The sequence below is a fragment of the Centropristis striata genome, chromosome 6 (assembly GCF_030273125.1).
Source record: "Centropristis striata isolate RG_2023a ecotype Rhode Island chromosome 6, C.striata_1.0, whole genome shotgun sequence".
NCBI lineage: Eukaryota > Metazoa > Chordata > Actinopteri > Perciformes > Serranidae > Centropristis > Centropristis striata.
The window spans coordinates 19,150,784-19,170,831 of NC_081522.1; the positions used below are offsets into that span (position 1 = coordinate 19,150,784).

General features: G+C 41.3%; 1 protein-coding gene across 1 annotated transcript in view; it reads right to left on the reverse strand.

Moving 5' to 3' along the window:
- b4galnt4a (beta-1,4-N-acetyl-galactosaminyl transferase 4a) overlaps positions 1-20,048 on the reverse strand; it is a 176,957-nt gene that overhangs the window by 110,514 nt on the left and 46,395 nt on the right. The window contains exon 2 of the mRNA XM_059334659.1: positions 12,385-12,497. Within this exon, the coding sequence (XP_059190642.1) occupies positions 12,385-12,497 (113 nt within the window). The remainder of the gene's footprint in view (positions 1-12,384; positions 12,498-20,048) is intronic.

Here is a 20,048-nt window from a genome sequence, read left to right on the forward strand (position 1 = left end):
TAGAGGATTATTTCACTGTGGTATTCCTTTTCAGAAAAGGAAAAGAAATGCTCATGAAATCTAAATTAAATTTAGGTTGGTATAAGGATCCAGGCACCATCTACAACTGACAGTATACTGCATGTGTACACAGAGCTGCCGGTTTGAGAAAAAGCCTTCCACCCTGTTGGCATCTGGACGTGGGTAGCACACAATAAAGACAGTGCAGACCTCAGAGCTGGAGCCCTGCCTTGGAGTTTATTGCAGGCCCACAGTTTGAGTCTCCATCCTCTGTGAACCAACACTAGGCTGACAAATGCCTGAGAGCTGATAGTGAGAATGAGTGAAAGCACTGAAGCACCCAGAGGAAAAACAATTCTGGGCCGAACCCTCAAATAGCCTCATATAACAGAGCTGTCAACACCCCCAAGTTTGAAAAATGACAGGGAAGAATTTGTTGTTTGTAGGGTTACAGCTTGAGGCTTGTGGATAAACAGTGAAAATATCTACATTTAAGGGAATACTTTAATTATCAGGGGCATTTTATTGCTGCAGAAGGCCCAGTACTTTCAATGCTAAGGTGTAAACATTATAGATCAAACTTGAATATAGCTCTAATCCTTTAATTTAGCTTGATCAATGACTACAAAAAAATGAAACGTCTAAACAGAGAACACTCATTTTCATAACTGCGGCCGTCATGTACATCAGCTATGAAGATGCTGTAAGTAGCAAATATCTAGGAGCAAGAGAGAATGAAGAGCCAGACAATCAGACAGGTTGTACACAGGCCAACAGTGTTCATTAACTGAACCACTCTATTTTGGGGCAATCTCAGAAGCCATCGGCTATCGGTCTGAAGATGATTTAGCCTCAGGGGGCAAAGGCTGAAGCCAGCAGATATCCAGATAACAGATAATCTATATCTGGGTCAAGACTTCCTCTTCCGCCGTTGGTCATTGTTTACAGATCAATTCGCGACTTGAGATGCGAACAAACAAAGTACAAACTGAGAACACTAGAACATTACAGAAACAAAATGATGGTCCCAGTGGCCTACAGGTTCTGCATTCATATTCTGCATTCTGTTCCAAGAGATTAATTGGGGGGGTAAAACTGAATATGAGCACAACCAAAATGTCAGCACTTATACCTTATTGCACAGGATAGCACCATTCATGGCAGGTACATCAGGTTAAAATTGAAGAGTGATGGGTTTTCTAACAGTTTGGGGATCAATTTTACAGTTTTTTTTCTAAAGATGTTTGGCTAATCATAGGGTTTGTTTAAAACCTGCATGATCAACTGAATGTTCATGTTTCTTGCCCGTTCAGACTTTTTATACTTTTGCATTCAGACATCTTAGTGATTAACTTGGTGACCTAAATCATATGATTACCCTTAGGAATGACTCTGACCCAAGTAGTAATAAATTAAATTTTGAAAGTCCACGATGAAGACAGTTTAGCATATTGCTGTGGGGCTATAATGTGTCCTGGTGTAGTCATAGAGTTTTGGAGAGTGAACTGATGGACTGAAACGGAAAACTCAGAAGCAGATTCTTGCTTCTTGCTTTATGTTAAGCTCCAAATAATTTAACTGAAGCATTTGATTCATTCAAAGTACAATAGCAGTACACTGTGTCTGGACGTTTTTCTCAAGCCATCTTTTGTGCTTGAATAGCTCTAGTTTCAGTAGATTTCTTGAGTAAGATTATTGTGTGACAAATCAGAGCTCATATATTTATATGACTTGTGTAAGAACTGCTACTTTATTGTTAATTGTATCTGAGCTATAAATGGTTACTGTGACCGTTTTTGTCTGCTGTGACCACTCAAGTTGTCATAAGTGCCTCGGGTGGGAACTGACCGCCCATTATCTCAAACTATGAGTTCATATTTTACACCTTACTGTCTTGCTTACGTAGCACTAGAGAGGAGTTCAGCAATAATAGCTCTATTACCCCTCCATTTTCCATTTACACTGTCAACCTGGAGCAGTTCTTTGCTTCCCTCGACAGACCCTCAGGACCAGGTTGGCAGTGGAGATCTTGATTAAGGACAAAAATGTAATTAAAGTGTTTTGGTAACACAGGTGACAACATAATTGAGAAACGTGTCAGAAAACAAACAGTGCAAGCTCAGACATCGTGGGGTAGGGCGCTCAGGCTGATATACCAAATGCCTCATGGGAGATCCATTTCCACTTCGCTGGCTGTGGATCCAATCAGCAGGAGAGAACTCCCTCAACCAAATGTCAAAGAGTGGGCCACTGAGTCACCACCTGGACTCATCTCCCTGACTCGCTCATCGACAATCCTTTTCAATTTGTGACAAGATTGGAAATGCTAAAATTGCTAAATAAATTGAAATGGGTACCTTGAAAAATGAGTCATGTGTCACTGATCTCTCTGAATCTAAATGTCAAATTGAGCAATCAGGCTATGGCGCTAATCCCCATGTTTGGGTCCATTTACAGATTACATAAAGCCAAACTAGTGCACACAGCATTGCATCATCACGGCCAAATCTGTGCGGTGCAGTTGAGTGTGTTGAGTCTCGCTGATCAGCCATGTGTTTATTTACAAGTCACTCCATGCTCTTTGCTCCTCATCATTCTCAGGCAAGTCTTCCAGTGCCAGAACCATCTCCTTCCCATCTCCCATAAACTATCAGCAAGGCCAGAGCGGTGTAAGGCGACCATATTTACAGCCCTGAAAGCAATTGGAGGTTAACAATGAGGCCTGGCTGCTGCAGTTTATGAGCTGTTGTAAAATTGCCACTATGATTAAAATCTCCGTCAGGTGAAAGACAATGGTGCAGCCCTTTCTCTCACGCCTCCTGTGAATTATCTCTTCACAATCATTCTGCCTTTCTTTCCTCTCATCACATCTCCATGACCTCGTTAGCAGACCTTAATCACAGCTAACTTGTCTATTACAGCCACAGACTGCAAATGAAAAGAAAACCGCAATGTTACTTATTGGTTTGGACTACTGTTTTGAAGCGTTTTGCATTTTGGTCATCACCACCTGGATATTTGGAGCCAGAAGTGGCCACATTTGGAGCTTTAGCTTTGTTAATGAATAGACAACCTCTTAGAGTGTCTTGTAGTACAACCATAGACTGTATATAAATAATGGACGTAGTCACCGTGATGTCACCCATTGGTTTGTGGACTGCCCGTTGGAAGACTCGAGTTCAGCGTTATACTCGTCGCCATCTTGCGTTGCCATCTTGTTTCCGATACGCGGAGCAAACCATATCTGGACTGTGGAGGAGCGCAAGGGATCTGACGACACTGACTACACGCCTCTCTACACCAGCAACCCGACTGAGAGAAGCTGCTGCTAATTCATGTTAGCATTAATTGGAGCATTAACTGGGATGCTAGTTTTGGCTAGCAAAAAAACTAAAACAAAATGTATCTTTCTTACCTCAGAAAACTGAGCAGCGACTCCTTGGAGTGTCATTAAGTGAAAATACAGTGAAAGAGTCAAAGTTATGAGACCAAATCGGTAAACGTCCTCTTTTCTATCTATATAACATTATATATAACTTTATTGACACGTTGCCGTGGATACGCATTGCTCTGCTTCTCTCCTGGTGACAGCTCGCCTTGTTAGTGACCTGTAGCCACGCCCCGAATCATATGATTCTTAATCTTCTATTTTCTTCTAAATGGGGCCATTATTAGAACTATTGACATCAAATTGTATTGAAGATGATTTTTTCTAGCGATTGAGACCATAGTGTTGTCCTGAAAAAAATTTCTGAGGTAATAAATCAAGTCAGAAGTTTTCAAATTTTGTACTGAAATGAATGGGCAGATTTTTTTTGCAGCCAAACTTAGCGCCCCCTGCTGGAATTTTCGGACGATTGCAGGCTTAAGGCACTTCCTGGTTGGCCTCCATGCTCAGACACGGAGATTGCCGCCTGAGTACAACCAAACACTGGCAAGACACTTTTTGGTGACCGAAATGTTACAAATAACTTTCATGAACTGAAAACTGTGAAAGGGTCAAAGTTCTAAAACAGAAATAGAGACAACACCCAAACCAATCACACCGTGGTAGCAACTGTCAATCACAAGGTAGCCACGCCTTAAAGTATACCCTGTTTTATCGTCTATTTTACTCTACATGGGATCGTAAATTACAAAAAACATCATGCTGTGTTTAAAAAGACTTGAAACTAGTGATTGACACCATGAAGTGATAAGTGAAAAGTAGTAATTTTCCTCATAGACTTCTATACAATTACTTTTTGCAACTAACAGAGTTGCCCCCTGCTGGCCATTAGAAAGAATGCAGGTTTAGGGCACTTCCAAAGTTAAAGATGTTTTTCATCCTCTGTGATAACAAAAAAAAAGCTTTCTATTCGCCTACAAAATGTATGTACCGTACATGGTATGATATTAGAATATATAGTATGCTGTCAAAAATATCAATATTGCATAAACACATTGCAATATTGTGATTTTATATCAGGGCCATATGGTGCACCCCTACATGAAATGGATGTGGCTGTCAATCTTCTCCCCCAAGTTTCTCGTTGCATATCTCTGAATAACAATCTATCTAACATCCGTGACTGACAAGCAAAATACCTCTTGACACTTTGCATGCCTTCATTTATCTTTCAATCAATATTAATGATTCCCACTTTCACCAGATCTTCTCTCTTTTCTGTCTCTTTTTGTCCTCTGGCCTTTTTTCCTACTGTGAAGCCCCAGCCCTTCTCTTTTGCCTTCATCAGTCTTTCCGCTCATCAGGAACGAGAGATGAAGGGCGGAGCCCCGAAAGCAATCTGCCGCTAACAGGAAGAGCACAGAATCCACACCTCATCCATATTAACTACACACACACACATACACGCGCACACACACACACACACACACACACACACAAACATACAATCACACGCATACCTGGCCACATACATGGTAATATGTATGTGGTCTTTATTCCTAAATGGAATATGGACAGAAACACGCCTGGCTTTATGTAACTTAAGTGCGACAGACAGAGTGGTAACCACCTGGAGGCTCTTCTGGAGGTGGCATGCACAACACACACACACACACACACACACACACACTTTGTGACAGTCGAAATGTGTTGCAGGTTTCATCTTGAAAAGCAGGTGGCCAGAGAGATATTCCATGTCTTAAAAAAAATAAAAAAATAAAAATAAAACACCCTGAGTCGGCTACTGTAATTGCCAACCCTGACACACTCTGTCAACTATTTAAGAAGCAATTTTTGCGATTTGCAGTGAAAGAGAGAAAGGTGCCGAGGCGAACATTTGCTGCTCAGTCGCAGCCTTTCATAGAGGCAGAGAGGCACGCAATTACTTCCTCAAAAAACGATCCTGCTCCTCATCTTCTCACCCTTCTTTACTTCTGATTTTCTCTTGTTTCCTTTCCATCACCTCATGTCCTCCCTTTTTTGTCCGTCCTCGCGTTTACCCTCTCCTGTTTCTCTCTGCTTCCCTCTAATGTGCTCAGATTAACACTGCCTGTGTTTTCTCTCTGCAGCCACCGCTTTCTGCATCTGTCTGCCAACAAACAAAAGAGGTGCAGGACACATTTACAAGGCTTTTATCAGAAACCAGCACCCACCTCTTTACCTTTGCTAACACCAAGGATGCCACTTAGCTCAGTCAGTCTATCACCTGCTTTTTAAGGGGAAAAGCGGGAAGCAGAAATTGCGAAAAAGAACAAGTAAATGTGTCATTTAAAGACTTAATATGCAAGTCTCATAAAAAGTCCTCATTAAATTTATTTAAGCAGTAGGTGATGCAGTTAGTTTTCTCTATCTGTGTGTGTGACAGTCCCTGTATCTCCCTGCTGGAAGTGTTTGTGCTGCCCAATTGCAATAAGGTCATCCCATTTGCTTTTAGGCTGTCTATTAATCTTGAGTGCACACAGCCCTAGGGGCTTTTCTGTTTGTTTTTATCCATGCAATTTTTGGTTTCATTGTCCGAAATTTCTGAAATGGCAGCTTTAGTGAGCTATTAGTGCAGCACAAAACATTAGAGGAGCTTAACAGGGAAGGCAAACAAGGGAGAAGGGCCTCTGTCCCCCTGACCCATATTACAGCACATTAAACACACTAAATCATCCTTTTCTCTCCCTCTGCCTTGCTCTCTCGTAGACACCCACACACGTCTGGTGTTGAACTAACTTTGGCTACCAGGCCTGGAAACAAGGAACTACAGCTTTGGCCTTTGGCACTGACATTTTCTAAGTGAAGGAGCGCTCTCGCTAGAGCGGCGTCACATTGACTCAAGGTGTCAATTATGTTTCTTTGGATTTCCTCGAGATGTTGGCGCTGAATGAGCAGCGAAGGAGAGAGAGAGATGTGTAGCGTGGTATGCTACACACGCATATAAAATGCACACATTTAGAGGTCAAGCATTGTTAGAACAAAGAGCTGGTAAATAGGCACGTAAATTATAGATGAAGAGAGATGTGGTTATAGAGCTGAACTGAGAAGTCTTAAGGGTGAGTGTTGTTGACGTGCACACGCACATTTGCGAGGATGAAACACAGTGCATGTTACAAATAAAGCGGTGATATAGAAAACCATAAATGGAGCAAAGTGTTATACTCTACTGATCATAAATCCAACTAAGCACCTCCTGCAAAGGGCCCAATTCTATCTCCTATATTGTAATTGTGATGATTTAGAGCGTGTTTACCGTCCGCGTATGAACACAGTTCATCTAAGTGATCATTATTTGAAGTAAAACAAATCTATCACCCGTCGTTTAGGGAACAAATGACAAAGCGATGCTATTAAAATTCATAAAGGGCACGCCATAAACTTTCTGACACATTTTAGTGACTTCAGCAGAATGCTTACAGTGCAGCCGAATATTTGAGCTTCAGTGCACGAGACTGACTCATCCTGAGAGGCGCTTTCCATTTGACTGTAACAGAAGAGGAGCCCTAACGCTATCAGGCAGGTTTAGAGTTTAGAGGAGGGCCGTTCAGTAAAAACCCCTGCCGGCTCCCCTTCATGACTCTTATCTCTTCAAGCACATTTCCTAAAGCCTTCACTTAAATCGATTTTGAAGACGACTGCATTTTATGGAATAAGATATATCGGCTCCTTCTCTCAGATGGTGCCCTCAGCTAGTCAACAGGAATACAGCGATATCTTTACAATTTGGGTTTTAAGTTGGACTGTGTTTGGGTCTTAAACTCCTGCAGGCACAGCTTGTGTGTGGCTAAGTACATCCTGTATGTTTTGTATGGTGCGTTGGAGTGTTCTTACGCTGCACATAGAGGTCAGAAATCAGTGTGACCTCTGTGATGTGATGTAGTCACAAATGCCTGACAAAGAGAGACACACTATTGATCAAAATCAAGTCTGTACATTGTGTTTGCAAGGTTTTATGAGGCTGTGATTATTTATGGAAGAGGATTAGGGCCAGGTAGGACAAAAAAATGTCATTATGCACTTGGAGAAAAAAAGTTGAAATGTCGAGAAAAAAGTTGAAATGTTGAGAAAAAAGTTGAAATGTTGAGAAAAAAGTTGAAATGTTGAGAATAAAGTCAACGCTTTGAGTTTCAGTAAAGTAGACTGCAAGCTACAACCTGATTTTTTGTAATATATGTCTAAAGAAATCATATAAAAGCAGATTTTCTCAAAACAATAGTTGCTTGAGCTTACTACCAAGAATAGCTCATTCATGTGTAAGGGGATTTTAGTACAACTACACCCTTAAATATTTTGGTTATTACTTATTTTATGATATTGATGAAAATCTACTCCGACCTAACTGTTCGGCTAGACGTCGTTACTCTAAAACAATGTTCCTCTGATGACTTATTGACACGGGAACAACCAATCTGTGACTATCTTTACAACTTTACCAAACACAAAAGTTGACTATATTCTCCACATTTCGACTGTTTTCTCAACAATGTTCTGAACTGCATAATAAAAAAAATCCTGCTCTAATTTTTTTTTATCCTCTCCTGTAGTTTATCCAGGAACTAATTTTATACAGTGAAGTCAACAAAAAAGGTCACCACATTGAGCTATGGAGACTAACATAATTACACATGAACACAATGGAGCTCAATGAATCAGTGATACCCAATTTATGCAATTCCAAGACGTTTTTGTGATCCTAGTACACAGACAGCTTCAGATATATGATTTTAAGAACAGGCAAACACACAACAAAAACATTTGTACTGCATTTTTTTGCCTAAAACTACATGGGTTTATGTCTGAAAAGGGGAGACTCAAAGAACCCAAAGAACCCATTTTCATTCAGATATCTTGAGGTCAGAGGTCAAGGGGCCATCATGAAAATGACCTTGTTAGTGTTTCCCTTGCCAAAAATAGCTTAACTTTGGAGCAACCTTTAGCCCCCTCTGTGACAAGTAAGATGGCATGACATGAGATGGTGCCGATTGGTACCTGAGGTCATCTAGTTCCTGCACTTTACATTATATGTTATCTTTGTCATTTTATGTAATTCTAACTGTGCAAATAAAATAAAACCTAAACCTAAAACCTAAAAACCTAAAAAAAAAAAATCTAAATGTTGACTGTCCCCCAGGTCTCAGAGGGTTGGGATAAGTTTTTAATTTTGTGTTATATAATGATAGAAGCAAAAAAAATTGAATAAAGAATAAAAACTGCTAACTTTTTTAAATAAACTGCACTGATACCGATTCATAACTGTCTAATTCATCTTAATTCACTCCACATACAGCAGCTTCTCAGGGACTTCCTTTACAGCCCAGTGAATGATCCTCTCCCGTGGGAAGAGAAGTAAAAACCTTTTAATATATATAAAAAAAAAAAAAAACACCAACAACTAAATCTGATACATCTCTTTAATCAGTATCTGTCTAAAATGATTTTGGCCTCTTTTATATCAAACATTCAGCAGAGCCACATACTGTATGTGGTGAACATTTAATTACTGCGGATTGTCTGCCTTCACGGCTTGATTCTTCAGCACCTCAGGTAGTTTTTACAGACACCTGAGCCTCGGGCAAGTTAGCATTTCAAGGTAGACAGCCTGTCAACATGAGTGACAAGTGCTGGCCTGGAAACCTGGCCGACTCAGGTTGAGGAAGGAGGGACTAATAATAAATTGCCTGCCTCGAGGCCAAAATATGAGTGATGAATCTTGAGAGTAATAAAAGAATCTTTTCACGTTACTAGAGAAGACAGAAAACAGGTAGAAAGAATTAAAGTGAGAAAAGACAGATGAAGGATAACAACACAGAATGCTTTTGACTGCTCGGTGTAATTTGGACTAGAAAGACTACGCGGTTGTTCACCCCCTTTTTGTTGTTTTGTGTCTCTTTTGTAGTCTGGCTGCTTTCCTAACTCTCTGAAGGAAGCAAGGGTGAATCCTCTCCTAAAGAAATCCACCCTCGACCCATCCTTAGTGGACAACTACAGACCCGTCTCTCTCCTGCCGTTCCTCTCCAAAACTCTGGAACGGGCTATCTTCAATCAGCTGTCCTCCTATCTGCATGGGAACAACCTCCTTGACCCTCACCAGTCTGGTTTCAAGAAGGGCCACTCAACAGAGACTGCCCTTCTCGCTGTGACTGAACAGCTTCACAAGGCGAAGGCGGCCTCTCTCTCATCTGTGGTGGTTCTACTGGACCTTTCTGCAGCGTTCGACACTGTGGATCACCAGATCCTCATCTCCACCCTTCACCACCTTGGAGTATCTGGCTCTGCCCTCTCTCTGCTCAAATCCTATCTCAGGGACCGCACCTTCCGTGTAACTTGGAGGGGTTCTGTTTCAGAACCCTGTCTACTCACCACCGGGGTCCCTCAAGGCTCGGTCCTTGGTCCGCTCCTCTTCTCGATATACACCAACTCCCTTGGCTCCCTCATCCACTCGCATGGCTTCTCCTATCATAGCTATGCCGACGACACCCAGCTAATCTTCTCATTTCCCCAGTCTGAAACACGTGCAGCAGCACGTATCTCTGCATGTCTGGTCGACATCTCCCAGTGGATGTCCTCGCACCACCTCAAACTCAACCTGGGAAAGACTGAGCTACTTTACCTCCCAGGGAAGGGCTCCCCCACCACTGACTTCCACATCACTGTCCAGAACACAGTGGTTGCCTCCACAGAAACCGCCAAAAACCTTGGCGTAACTCTTGACAACCAACTGTCCCTCTCCACAAACATCACCGCCACTACCAGATCTTGCAGATTCTTGCTACATAAAATCAGGAGAATCCGCCCGTTTCTCACCCAGAAGGCAGCTCAGGTCCTGGTCCAGGCGCTGGTCATCTCACGCCTGGACTACTGCAACTCCCTCATGGCAGGTCTGCCTGCCAAAGCCATCCGACCTCTACAACTCATCCAGAATGCAGCTGCTCGATTGGTCTTCAATCTTCCCAAATTTTCACACACAACACCCCTCCTCCGCTCCCTCCACTGGCTACCTGTGGCTGCGCGGATACGCTTCAAGACTCTAGCTCTGGCGTACTCTGCTGCTAACGGTTCAGGTCCTACTTACATCCAGGACCTTGTCAAACTCTACACCCCTGCCCGTCCTCTACGCTCTGCATCAGCCAAACAGCTGGCGACTCCCACCCTGCGTGGGTCAACTCGCCTCAAAACCACTTCCAGACTTTTCTCTGTCTTGGCTCCCAAATGGTGGAACGAGCTCCCCACCGACATCAGGACCTCAGACAGCCTGTACATCTTCCGCCGCAGGCTGAAGACCTATCTCTTCCAACAATACCTCGGTTAAGTCATGGTCACCTAACAGATATATTTTAAAAAAAAACAAAAAAAAAACTCTTATTCTTTTCTCTTCTTTTCTTCTTTAACATATAGCACTCCTTAGCAATGACAGTTGGCTCTTTAAGTTATGTACTTACTCGATTCCTATGGTCTATGTCTAGTACCATCAGGTTGAATGCACTTATTGTAAGTCGCTTTGGACAAAAGCGTCTGCTAAATGACATGTAATGTAATGTAATGTAGTCATTCTGAGACTCTTTGTGGTTGTTTTGTCCCATCACATAGTAGTTGTGAGCTGGTTGTTTTGTGTCACTTTTTGTCCGTGGTTGTTTAGCCACTTTTTGTAGTAGTTTTACATCTCTTTGTAGTTGTTTTGTTTTTTGTGGTCATTTTGAGTCTCTTTGTACAGTATATCGTATTCCCCCATTTCACAGCTGTGAGTGTCTTTGTGTTTGTTTTCAGGTTTTTTTGCATCACTTTGTAGTATTTTGGTCCCTTTGTGGTCTTTGTGGGTCTTTGTAGTAATTGTGCGTTGCTTTGTTGTTAATTTGAGTCTCTTCCTGATTGTGTACGCGTCTCTTGATTGTCATTTTACAGCTGGCCTGGTGCAGGCCTTGACAATATGGGACCTGTTCAGCAATCCCTCCCTGGATTTCAATCTCATTTGGTGGCAACTTCTGTCTTATTGAGACCTTACATCCAAAAATAAGAAGTCATCAACATCCTGACTGTAGAAGGTCCTAACCCCAAATTACATTAGATATTTCTATATTTCTAATGCACTTTAGCAGACACTCAGATCAGATCAGACTATAAACACTGGGTTGTCAAAAGTTTTTGGAGGAATTTTGATGAGCATCATCATTTGCCCTGCTTGTTGGAAGCAGCAGGGACTCGGCATTTCAACGCTCAGTTGGGGCTAATGTGCTCTGCGGGTCCTGCAGTACTTGGGACTTATCTGTGTGTCCAAAATTGCTGTACTTAACCCTAAAATCCACCCACTGTCAGGGGAAATAAGAGTTTAAGTGTCACATAGTCTCTGTGGTTTACTGCTGCATGTGCCAAGTGCTAATGATCTCTGGCGGTGGTCCAAACACTGTCTCATGTTCTGCTGTTGGATATCACTCTGTCTAATTTCACATCTCTCAGCATGAAAGCTATCACAGAAATAAATGCTTGAGGAGGAGGTTAGATTGCATGACGTATTCACAAAGTATTTTGAGCGGTGGCCTCCAGGAGATGGAAACATTATTCAAATCCTGTGCAGTGGGTGGGGTCACGAGGCCAAACTGTAGATGGGCTTTAATGAGCTCAAAGAAAAGTTTCAAAACAATAAAATCTGATTACAGATTGCATCGTCTCTTAACTTCCCCTCATGGAGAGAGGGGACTGGTTTGTTTGGGCCCCATTAGAAAGGAGCACAGAGCAGTGGGTGCACAGAGAACAGAGCCCCATGAGTTTTTGATTATAATTAGGATCCAGAATGTTGGAGCCCTGATGAGCCTCTCCGCACACACATAAGCACTAAAAAACCTGACTACTGCTTAGTCGGAAGGATGTGTGTGTGTGGGGTGTGAGTGTTTAGGTTGTGACATCATGTTAATATTTGGTGCACAGTTGTGAGACAGAAAAGAAGAAAGACAGCAACTCACTGCAGTCTCGTCCTCTCGGCTGTCGCTGGTGTCCTCACTCTTGTGGTGGCCGGCTGAGGAGCGAGCGTCCCTCTTACGGCTGGCGTCCGTCCCCTCCGTCTGTCTCTCTCCATCTGGGCCAAGGTGAAAACATGGGACAGAGCTCAGAAAGCCAGCAAGCTGTCGCCATCATCATCGTCACCATCATTGTCATCATCCTCATCTCCATTTTAATCATCGTCATTAATAGCATCATTGTCATTCTCATCTCTATCATCTCTATAGCATAATTATAATTATGAATATCTTCATTACCATCATCATCATGGTCAACAATAATTTAGAGCTATCACTCATTTCTTCTTCCTGCTGAGCCTCTCTAGTGTAATCGAGCCCAGATAAAAGTTTCCAGAGAAAAAGGAGATTAAGTGGGAAAAAAATGTAATTGGAAAAGCGAAAAGAGACAAGAGAGAAGAATAAAACCAGTCCGGAGGGGAAATGTGAAGAGGGGGGGAGTGAAAATGGGAAAAAAAAGGAAGAGATCGAGAAATGGAGAGACATAAAGAATAGCTTTTCTTGCTGCGAAGTGGAGCTGTTAGGATGCTGTCATGCCACAGATGGATTATGGGAGTTTTGCTGCACAATGATGACAGTTGCCTTGGCCGGGAGAGAACAACCGGAATTTAAATCCACTCATTACGCGTGTGTGTGTGTGTGTGTGTGTGTGCATGCAAGTGTGTGATTTTTTTTTTGTGTGTGTGTGTGTCCGTCACAGAGCATATGGCCAAACCTGCCATCTCTTCATGCTGCCAGAAAAACACAGGCACATACATAGACACACACGCTGCCATGGATGATCAAACCGGAGCACAATTCAATACAGAGCAGTAACAGGATATTCAGCACTTTATGAGAGTCTGCTTATTTGGAGTTACAAGGAGCGAATGGACACTCATAACGTTTCCTATAAGGATTCCTACCTCTACGAGGAGTTCATATAAAAAGAGAATCCATACCCTATTCGCTCCAATCTCTTTTTATTTCTATTGCACAGCATTCAATCCCATTTGGCTGACATGGTTCACGAATGCACAACATTGCTGCAGCTCGGATGGGCTGCCATAAAAGGTGGCGCCTGTGGCATTGACTCCCCCATAAAAGGCGATAGGGAGGTGGGGGGGTTGGCTTTGTGGTGTCCCAAATGCATTACAGTGAAAGTGGTTCATTACTGCCTGCTGAGAAGAGGGTGGCTGTAGTGTAAGCACATGCATGGAGTCGCATGCACAGAAGGGCGTGCACACACATAAGGGGACGGATTGTGATTAAAAGACAGAATAGGGAGAACGGGCGGCTATAAAGCATAATGAGAGCTAATGGTTTTCCAATATGTCCCCTTAACAATGAGTCTGAGTGGGCTGAATTAGATGAGGGGTGGGGGTGGGTGTGTGTGTGTGTGTGTGTGTGTGTGTGTGTATGTGTGTGTGTGTGGCAGAACCGGGCTGCAGGGAGACTGATGTGGTCAAGGAGAGGAGGAAAAACAGCTACATGCTCTTTTGGAAATAAGACAGTAGAACGAAAATGTGTTCAAAACACACAAAATTAAAAATGAAACTGTATCAACAGTGAAAGTTTTCCTCCTGTACAACTCCAACAAGCATAATCTGTGATGATGATTTGTTTAGATATCGTCTCGCCTGTCTCCCTGCATTCAGGTTACAATTTCACTGATTCCAAAACAACATTAATAAAAATCTGCTTTGATCTGAAAAATCATCTCCTTTTGCTGAATAAATGAAACGGAGGAGAAAATTATCATGTCCACAATGCATCCCTCTTAACTCTATCTTTCTCTCTGATTGTGTAGGGGTATATTGTGTTGTATGTTTTCTGACAAAGACCACTAGAAAGGTCACCTGAACTCAAAATAAAAATAAAAAAAGAACAAAAAATATAATACCAAGCAAAGGAAGTAGAGGAAGCTTTCAGCAGAATGCCATTTCCTTGTCAAACCAGGCCACTTGAGCCACAGGAACCATGCTGTGAAACCCGCCAGTCCACAGCCCAACTCTACATGGACAGTCTAAGTACGTCCTCCGGGGTCGATCAAAGCTCCACCAGATCAAAGTGCAAACACCAAAGAGTAGACGTGCTCAACTTCGTCTCACTTCAAGCCTCACTTTCCTGCTATTGTTGAGCCAAAAATAGCAGGACACTTCAACTTCCAAGTTTTGATCTTAGAATGTAACTTAAACCTCTTTTGTAGATGTAGGTTTCAGTCGCAGCATATGTTTCTCAGGAAAAATTGCAAAATGCAATGCAAAATTTCTGGAATATTCAAGATGGAAACTTTCCATCAGAATTAATGAGAAGTTTAACTGGAGACATACAGACAGAAAATAACTCTTTATCATACCATAAACAGGCATATTCCATTATTTGCCAAATAAATAAATAAATCTGTCAAATACATACAGTGTGAATACCGTGTGGTGATTTAGTTGACATTGTTAACTAATGGGGAAAGGTACTATTGAGCCAACAACATGAGCTGTGTGCAAATGTTATGGTTTGAAGTGAACAACTAGTTCACTATTTCCCTGGATTGCCAGATGGTTGAGGAGAAAAGAAAAAAAAATAGCATATTAAAAATAAAATATATTTAGACTGCGGAATGGTTTTTATATTACTGTGTGAGTTTCATGTGTTTTATCGAGCACTAAGAGGTTAAGGTACATAGAGAGAACCACAGAATGTATCAAAAAACAACAGTGCCTGGAGTACAACACCTCTATGCTCTCTGGTAAAACTAAACTAAACTTTCATCAAAAACAGTGCATCCCCAATAATCACTCGAAAGTTTGAGAACCAATGCTTTAGCCTAATGTCTGTGGAATACCTGAAATATTATAAAGCATTATGTATATTTACTACAATAATATAATTGAAACTTACATGAAAGCATGTAGTCATTTGGCTCAGACAGTGCAGTAATGTGGGCTGCACATGTGAGGGAAGACTATGCATGCAGAGTATTGTAATTTCCAAGGTAATCAATGGGATGCTGGCAAATAATCTGTACATGTGATAAAAGAGTGCCTTGCTGAATACAGTGCATGGTAAAGGTTCGATTAAATTGTCATACTTTTAACCAAAACATGCCATTATACCTGGAAACCTTACTTCCCTTGGGAATGTTCCACTAATTTACCAGAAAACTAAAAGTGCAGGGTGGTCTTCATGCATCCACCTACATGTCAAAATACAACACATACATTAAATAAGAGGCATGATATTGTAATTAGACTAAAACAAACACTTAACTCGACCCCAATCAAAAATAAAGAGCAAGACCATTTCTTTATGCGGTGATCGCTATTTATCTTTTGCTCCATTTTGCGGTTTATTTTTGCTCATCCTCTGAGTAAACATTGCATGAGTCACTGCATGAGTCAACTGGCAGCATATCTACCCTTAACTGTTTATCTGAGGCTTTTATGAGCAGGCAATGCTCCAGGGAGCCAGGTGAGACTCCCCTTTGCCTCGCCTCATTTATGTAAGTGATCCCCTTAAATATGAATGAGCACACAGAACATAAAAACCTCATATAAGTCCTACTAGGAGATGAAATGAGTGACCACTTCGGATCTCAAAATAGAGGCAGAAAAACGGTTAGTCAGTTGAAAATAACTGTCCAAGATAATATGGATCAGAAACATCATACTTCTGGAATAATAAGGGCTTACCTGTATATCCTACTCATAAAAACTTATACCCTAACATACAGTAAAGAAGATGGTTGGAATGTATTGTTTTTTGTAGCAACAGTATAGATGGTCAAACTGACAACCAAATCCATCTGAGCTTTCTTTAATACCCTCAATAAATAGAAAAAGCTTTACAGCATTAGAGTTTGACGGAAAGAAAATCACCTGTGGAAACATTGCCCACATGACACAAAGCAGTAGACCAACATTAGGAGGCAAACTTCAACAAAGAATTCACTTTCAAATAATTTCCCCCTTTTATTCAAGTCCCTCTAGCATTGTCTTTTGAAGTCGGAGGAGGAAAATGTTTGACTGAACTTCTTTTCTTAAGAAAATAAGACTTCTTAAGCACTCAGAGTACAAAACGCCTCTTTGCACCCTATGCAGAGCTGTAGGAAAATGGCCTTATCAAGTGAATTGTAACGTAGAAATAACTTGTTATTTATATCATTATAGTTACATTTAAATCATTAGTGTGCCATTCACAGAGTCCCTTTATAAATGTTTGGGGGGAAAAGAACATTCACTCCTAATATATTCGTCTAATAAATTCTTAAACAATCCCAAAAGGAGAAAATAATGAGAACTGCAAAGCACTTGTCGTGTGTGTGTGTGTGTGTGTGTGTGTGTGTGTGTGTGTGCAAACATTCTTTGCCGACATATTCTGTAGCAGTCCTTAACAATTTTGAAAGCTTAGTTTAAGTGAGACTATCCTCCCCCAAAAAATGACTCGACAGGTTATTTGTACAAGCAGCTTATTATGACACATATTTACATTTGTTGTTTGGCCATAACCTCGGGTGGCTGTAGTAATTAACACGGGAGCAAAGGAGGAAGTCATGTGTTTTAGTATAAAGAGCTACAAAGTCCGTGGAGGGAGGAGGTGGGTCAAGACAACACAGGACGTTGAGCCAGTAGACCGAAGCTTGTGAAATGACTTACTTTAACTTGGCTTTAAGTAACGACGCAATTAACTGTCTAACATTCAATATAATGTCTGTAACTATGTGAAGTACATTCATACAGATTATTTGTTATTTTAAGCCAAACCAGGTGATTTTCCTGAACCTAACCAAGTGGTTTTAGTGCCTAAACATAACCAAATTGTAAGAGTTAATTATTATTATACATGTTTAAAATGGTCACCATAATATTTAAGGTGCACAGCACATGTTTGGTTGGGGCAGTGGAGGAGTAGTACTCACCGCTGTCACTCACATGCTTGTCAAAAGGCCTTATATTCAATCTCATTTTCTGCCTTGATCTTGATATTAACAAAGGTAACGTTTGTTATTTGCATTCTACAAATTCTATATTATACAGTCCGACTTTTCCAGCGTGCCCTCTAGTGGTGTCCTCCAGTAAGACGGGTAATACATAAGCTAGTATGTGGACAATTCCTCAGCAAGTATATCTCCGACTTTGGTGAGCAGAATGCATTGCTGTCATTTACTAACTAAATGACTGAATGATCAGGATTCACTGCAGCCATTAACACACGCACACAGGACACTACGCAGTGTGCAGCAGCCGCGAGGGGAAATGTGACGCCTGTAGCGAGCGGCAGCGAGTCAAGAGTCAGTCCCAGCCCCTGGACTGTGACGGTACTTCCTCAAGCCTCAATGGCTCTAATGAAGTAATGAAGAGCAGACTGGCAGGTTAATGGAAGCCAATCGACTACGAGCTCCACCACCCGTGGGAAACCAGGCAGAATACTAATCATTTAGGAGCACTCCCCCAACAAAAAAAAAAAAAAAAAAACTACAGCACTATTTACTGTGCAGATAAGATGGCGGGGAGCAACTTCTATAGCCTCCAGAGGACAAAGATAGAGTCTGTTTTTTTGGAGTGTTAAGTCTGTGACAGAGTGTATTAAAAAGCACAATAAACAGGAGTCTTATCCAAGGTTGACGTGGGTGTAATCTGTAGATAGAGACAAGGATTTGAGGAAAACTTTTTCCAGCATCCTCTACTTTTGAGTAATAACTTCACCTTGTCTGGCTGCCCTTTTAAAACTAATGATATTCTAAACTCTATAGCTTTCAGCCAACTGCAGCTGTCAGAGCTCTCATCTTCGTTGTATCGGTGCCAATTTATATGTATGTGTGTGTGTTTCAGTGCATCCATGCGTGTATGCATACAATATATGCATGTGTGTGTTGCATCTCCGTGTCTCATTTTGTCTCTCTGAGCAATACTGACAATAAGCACTGGATTTCAGTGCAAGGCGGTGTTTCACTGTACGTAAAGTGATAGACAGAATGGTGATACAGCAGAATGCTAATCACAGAATCAAAGAACACAACAGGATAGTGATGAAGAGAACAAAGAACACTGGATGTTATAGAAGAAATAAATACAACTGATGTGGTTAAGTAAAAGTTAAGTTTGAACCTATATGACAAAGTCCAGTCATAACAAATTATATAGTAATAATTCCACTTGGAGCCTTCGGGTTCTGTTCCATGTAATAGCCCTCTGGTAAACAGGGGAAATAATAGCACAAAGTCAAACACAGCAGCTCGCAGCAGTTACAGAACAACGCCAACGGTCATTATCACAATTCATTTGCCAGTGTTATCTCAAGAGTGGTTCCTACGGGGTCTCCTTTGAAAAGGTGCAGTCGAGTACACTTAATACTCACCTTTAATGGAGCACTAGCAACAGAACACAGCAGGGGGAAAAAATATGCTTCATGGGCAGATACACATTCAGATGTTCAAAAGAAGGTCGAAAATATATTTGTTCTTCTGATTTACAATCACGGTGCATATTCATTGGGCTGCAACTACTTCATTTTTTGATCTAGTATGTTTTTAATGAAATTAATTTTAAATGTACATAAAATTTATAAGAACAATTTCCCATAACCTGAAGAGCTCAAAACCTCATGCAAAACCCACTTTAAAAATAGAAAAATACCACTTTAATTTATTAATGATGATATATCAAGTAAACAAAATATTTGCGCTATAATAACATGCAAATAAAATAGAAATATATTTTATAGACACTGGAAACTCTCCATATTTATTTTGATCCTTTAAGCAATGGTGTACCAACCCAACATTCAGCCTCATTACAAAGATGTTTTACTAAATAAAAACAAATACCCAGAGACTGCACACTGAGGTCACGGTCATTCCTGTAAGCATTTTGAAATAATAAAAAGGTAGTTGTGACACTATCCTTGTTTGATGCAGCCATGTGAAAAAAAAGATTACTGGTCAGGAACAATGATTTAGCAGACTCTGGCATTCAAATGAACATCTGGTATCATGGGGCCTAATTTGTGCAAGAAAAGACTCCCACGCAGCTAACTTTAGCCTGTTTCTTTGACACGAGGCAGGGCCGATGGATGACTTCATGCTGTTTACTTCAAATTCTAGTTCCCAGTTGCAATCATGTCGCAACATAAATAAAGATTAATTGGTCCAGCGTTTGATCGTTTGTTGGTTGTGACCCTGACCTTCCTCACTGCCAAGGTGCTTTGGCATGCTTAAGTGCAGCCGACTGCACCTTTTCCTTTTTCTTTATTACACTTAAATCCCAAGGGACCAGCTGCGATGCTGGGACAACAAACCTCTTGCACTGCAGCAACCACACTTCAATCAAAGTTGCTTAGCTTATGCACCATGCCCGTTCTAATGTGCGGTTTAACAGCAAATTATCCTATTGACCTTGTGGCGTCCATAGTGATTAGTTGTTTAAAGGAGTGGACTGTTTGCATAAGTGAACAACTTAGTCTGTGATTCCAAATGATGGATAGGAACTGAAAATTTTGAGAAATGATAAGCAAGAATCAAACACAGATGCAGGAAAGAAGGTTTTGGAGACGGACAAAAGAATTACAGGGAGAATGGACAAGTGCACAGCAACAGCATGCTCGATATAAATTATTGACAGGGTTGATCTCCTCTA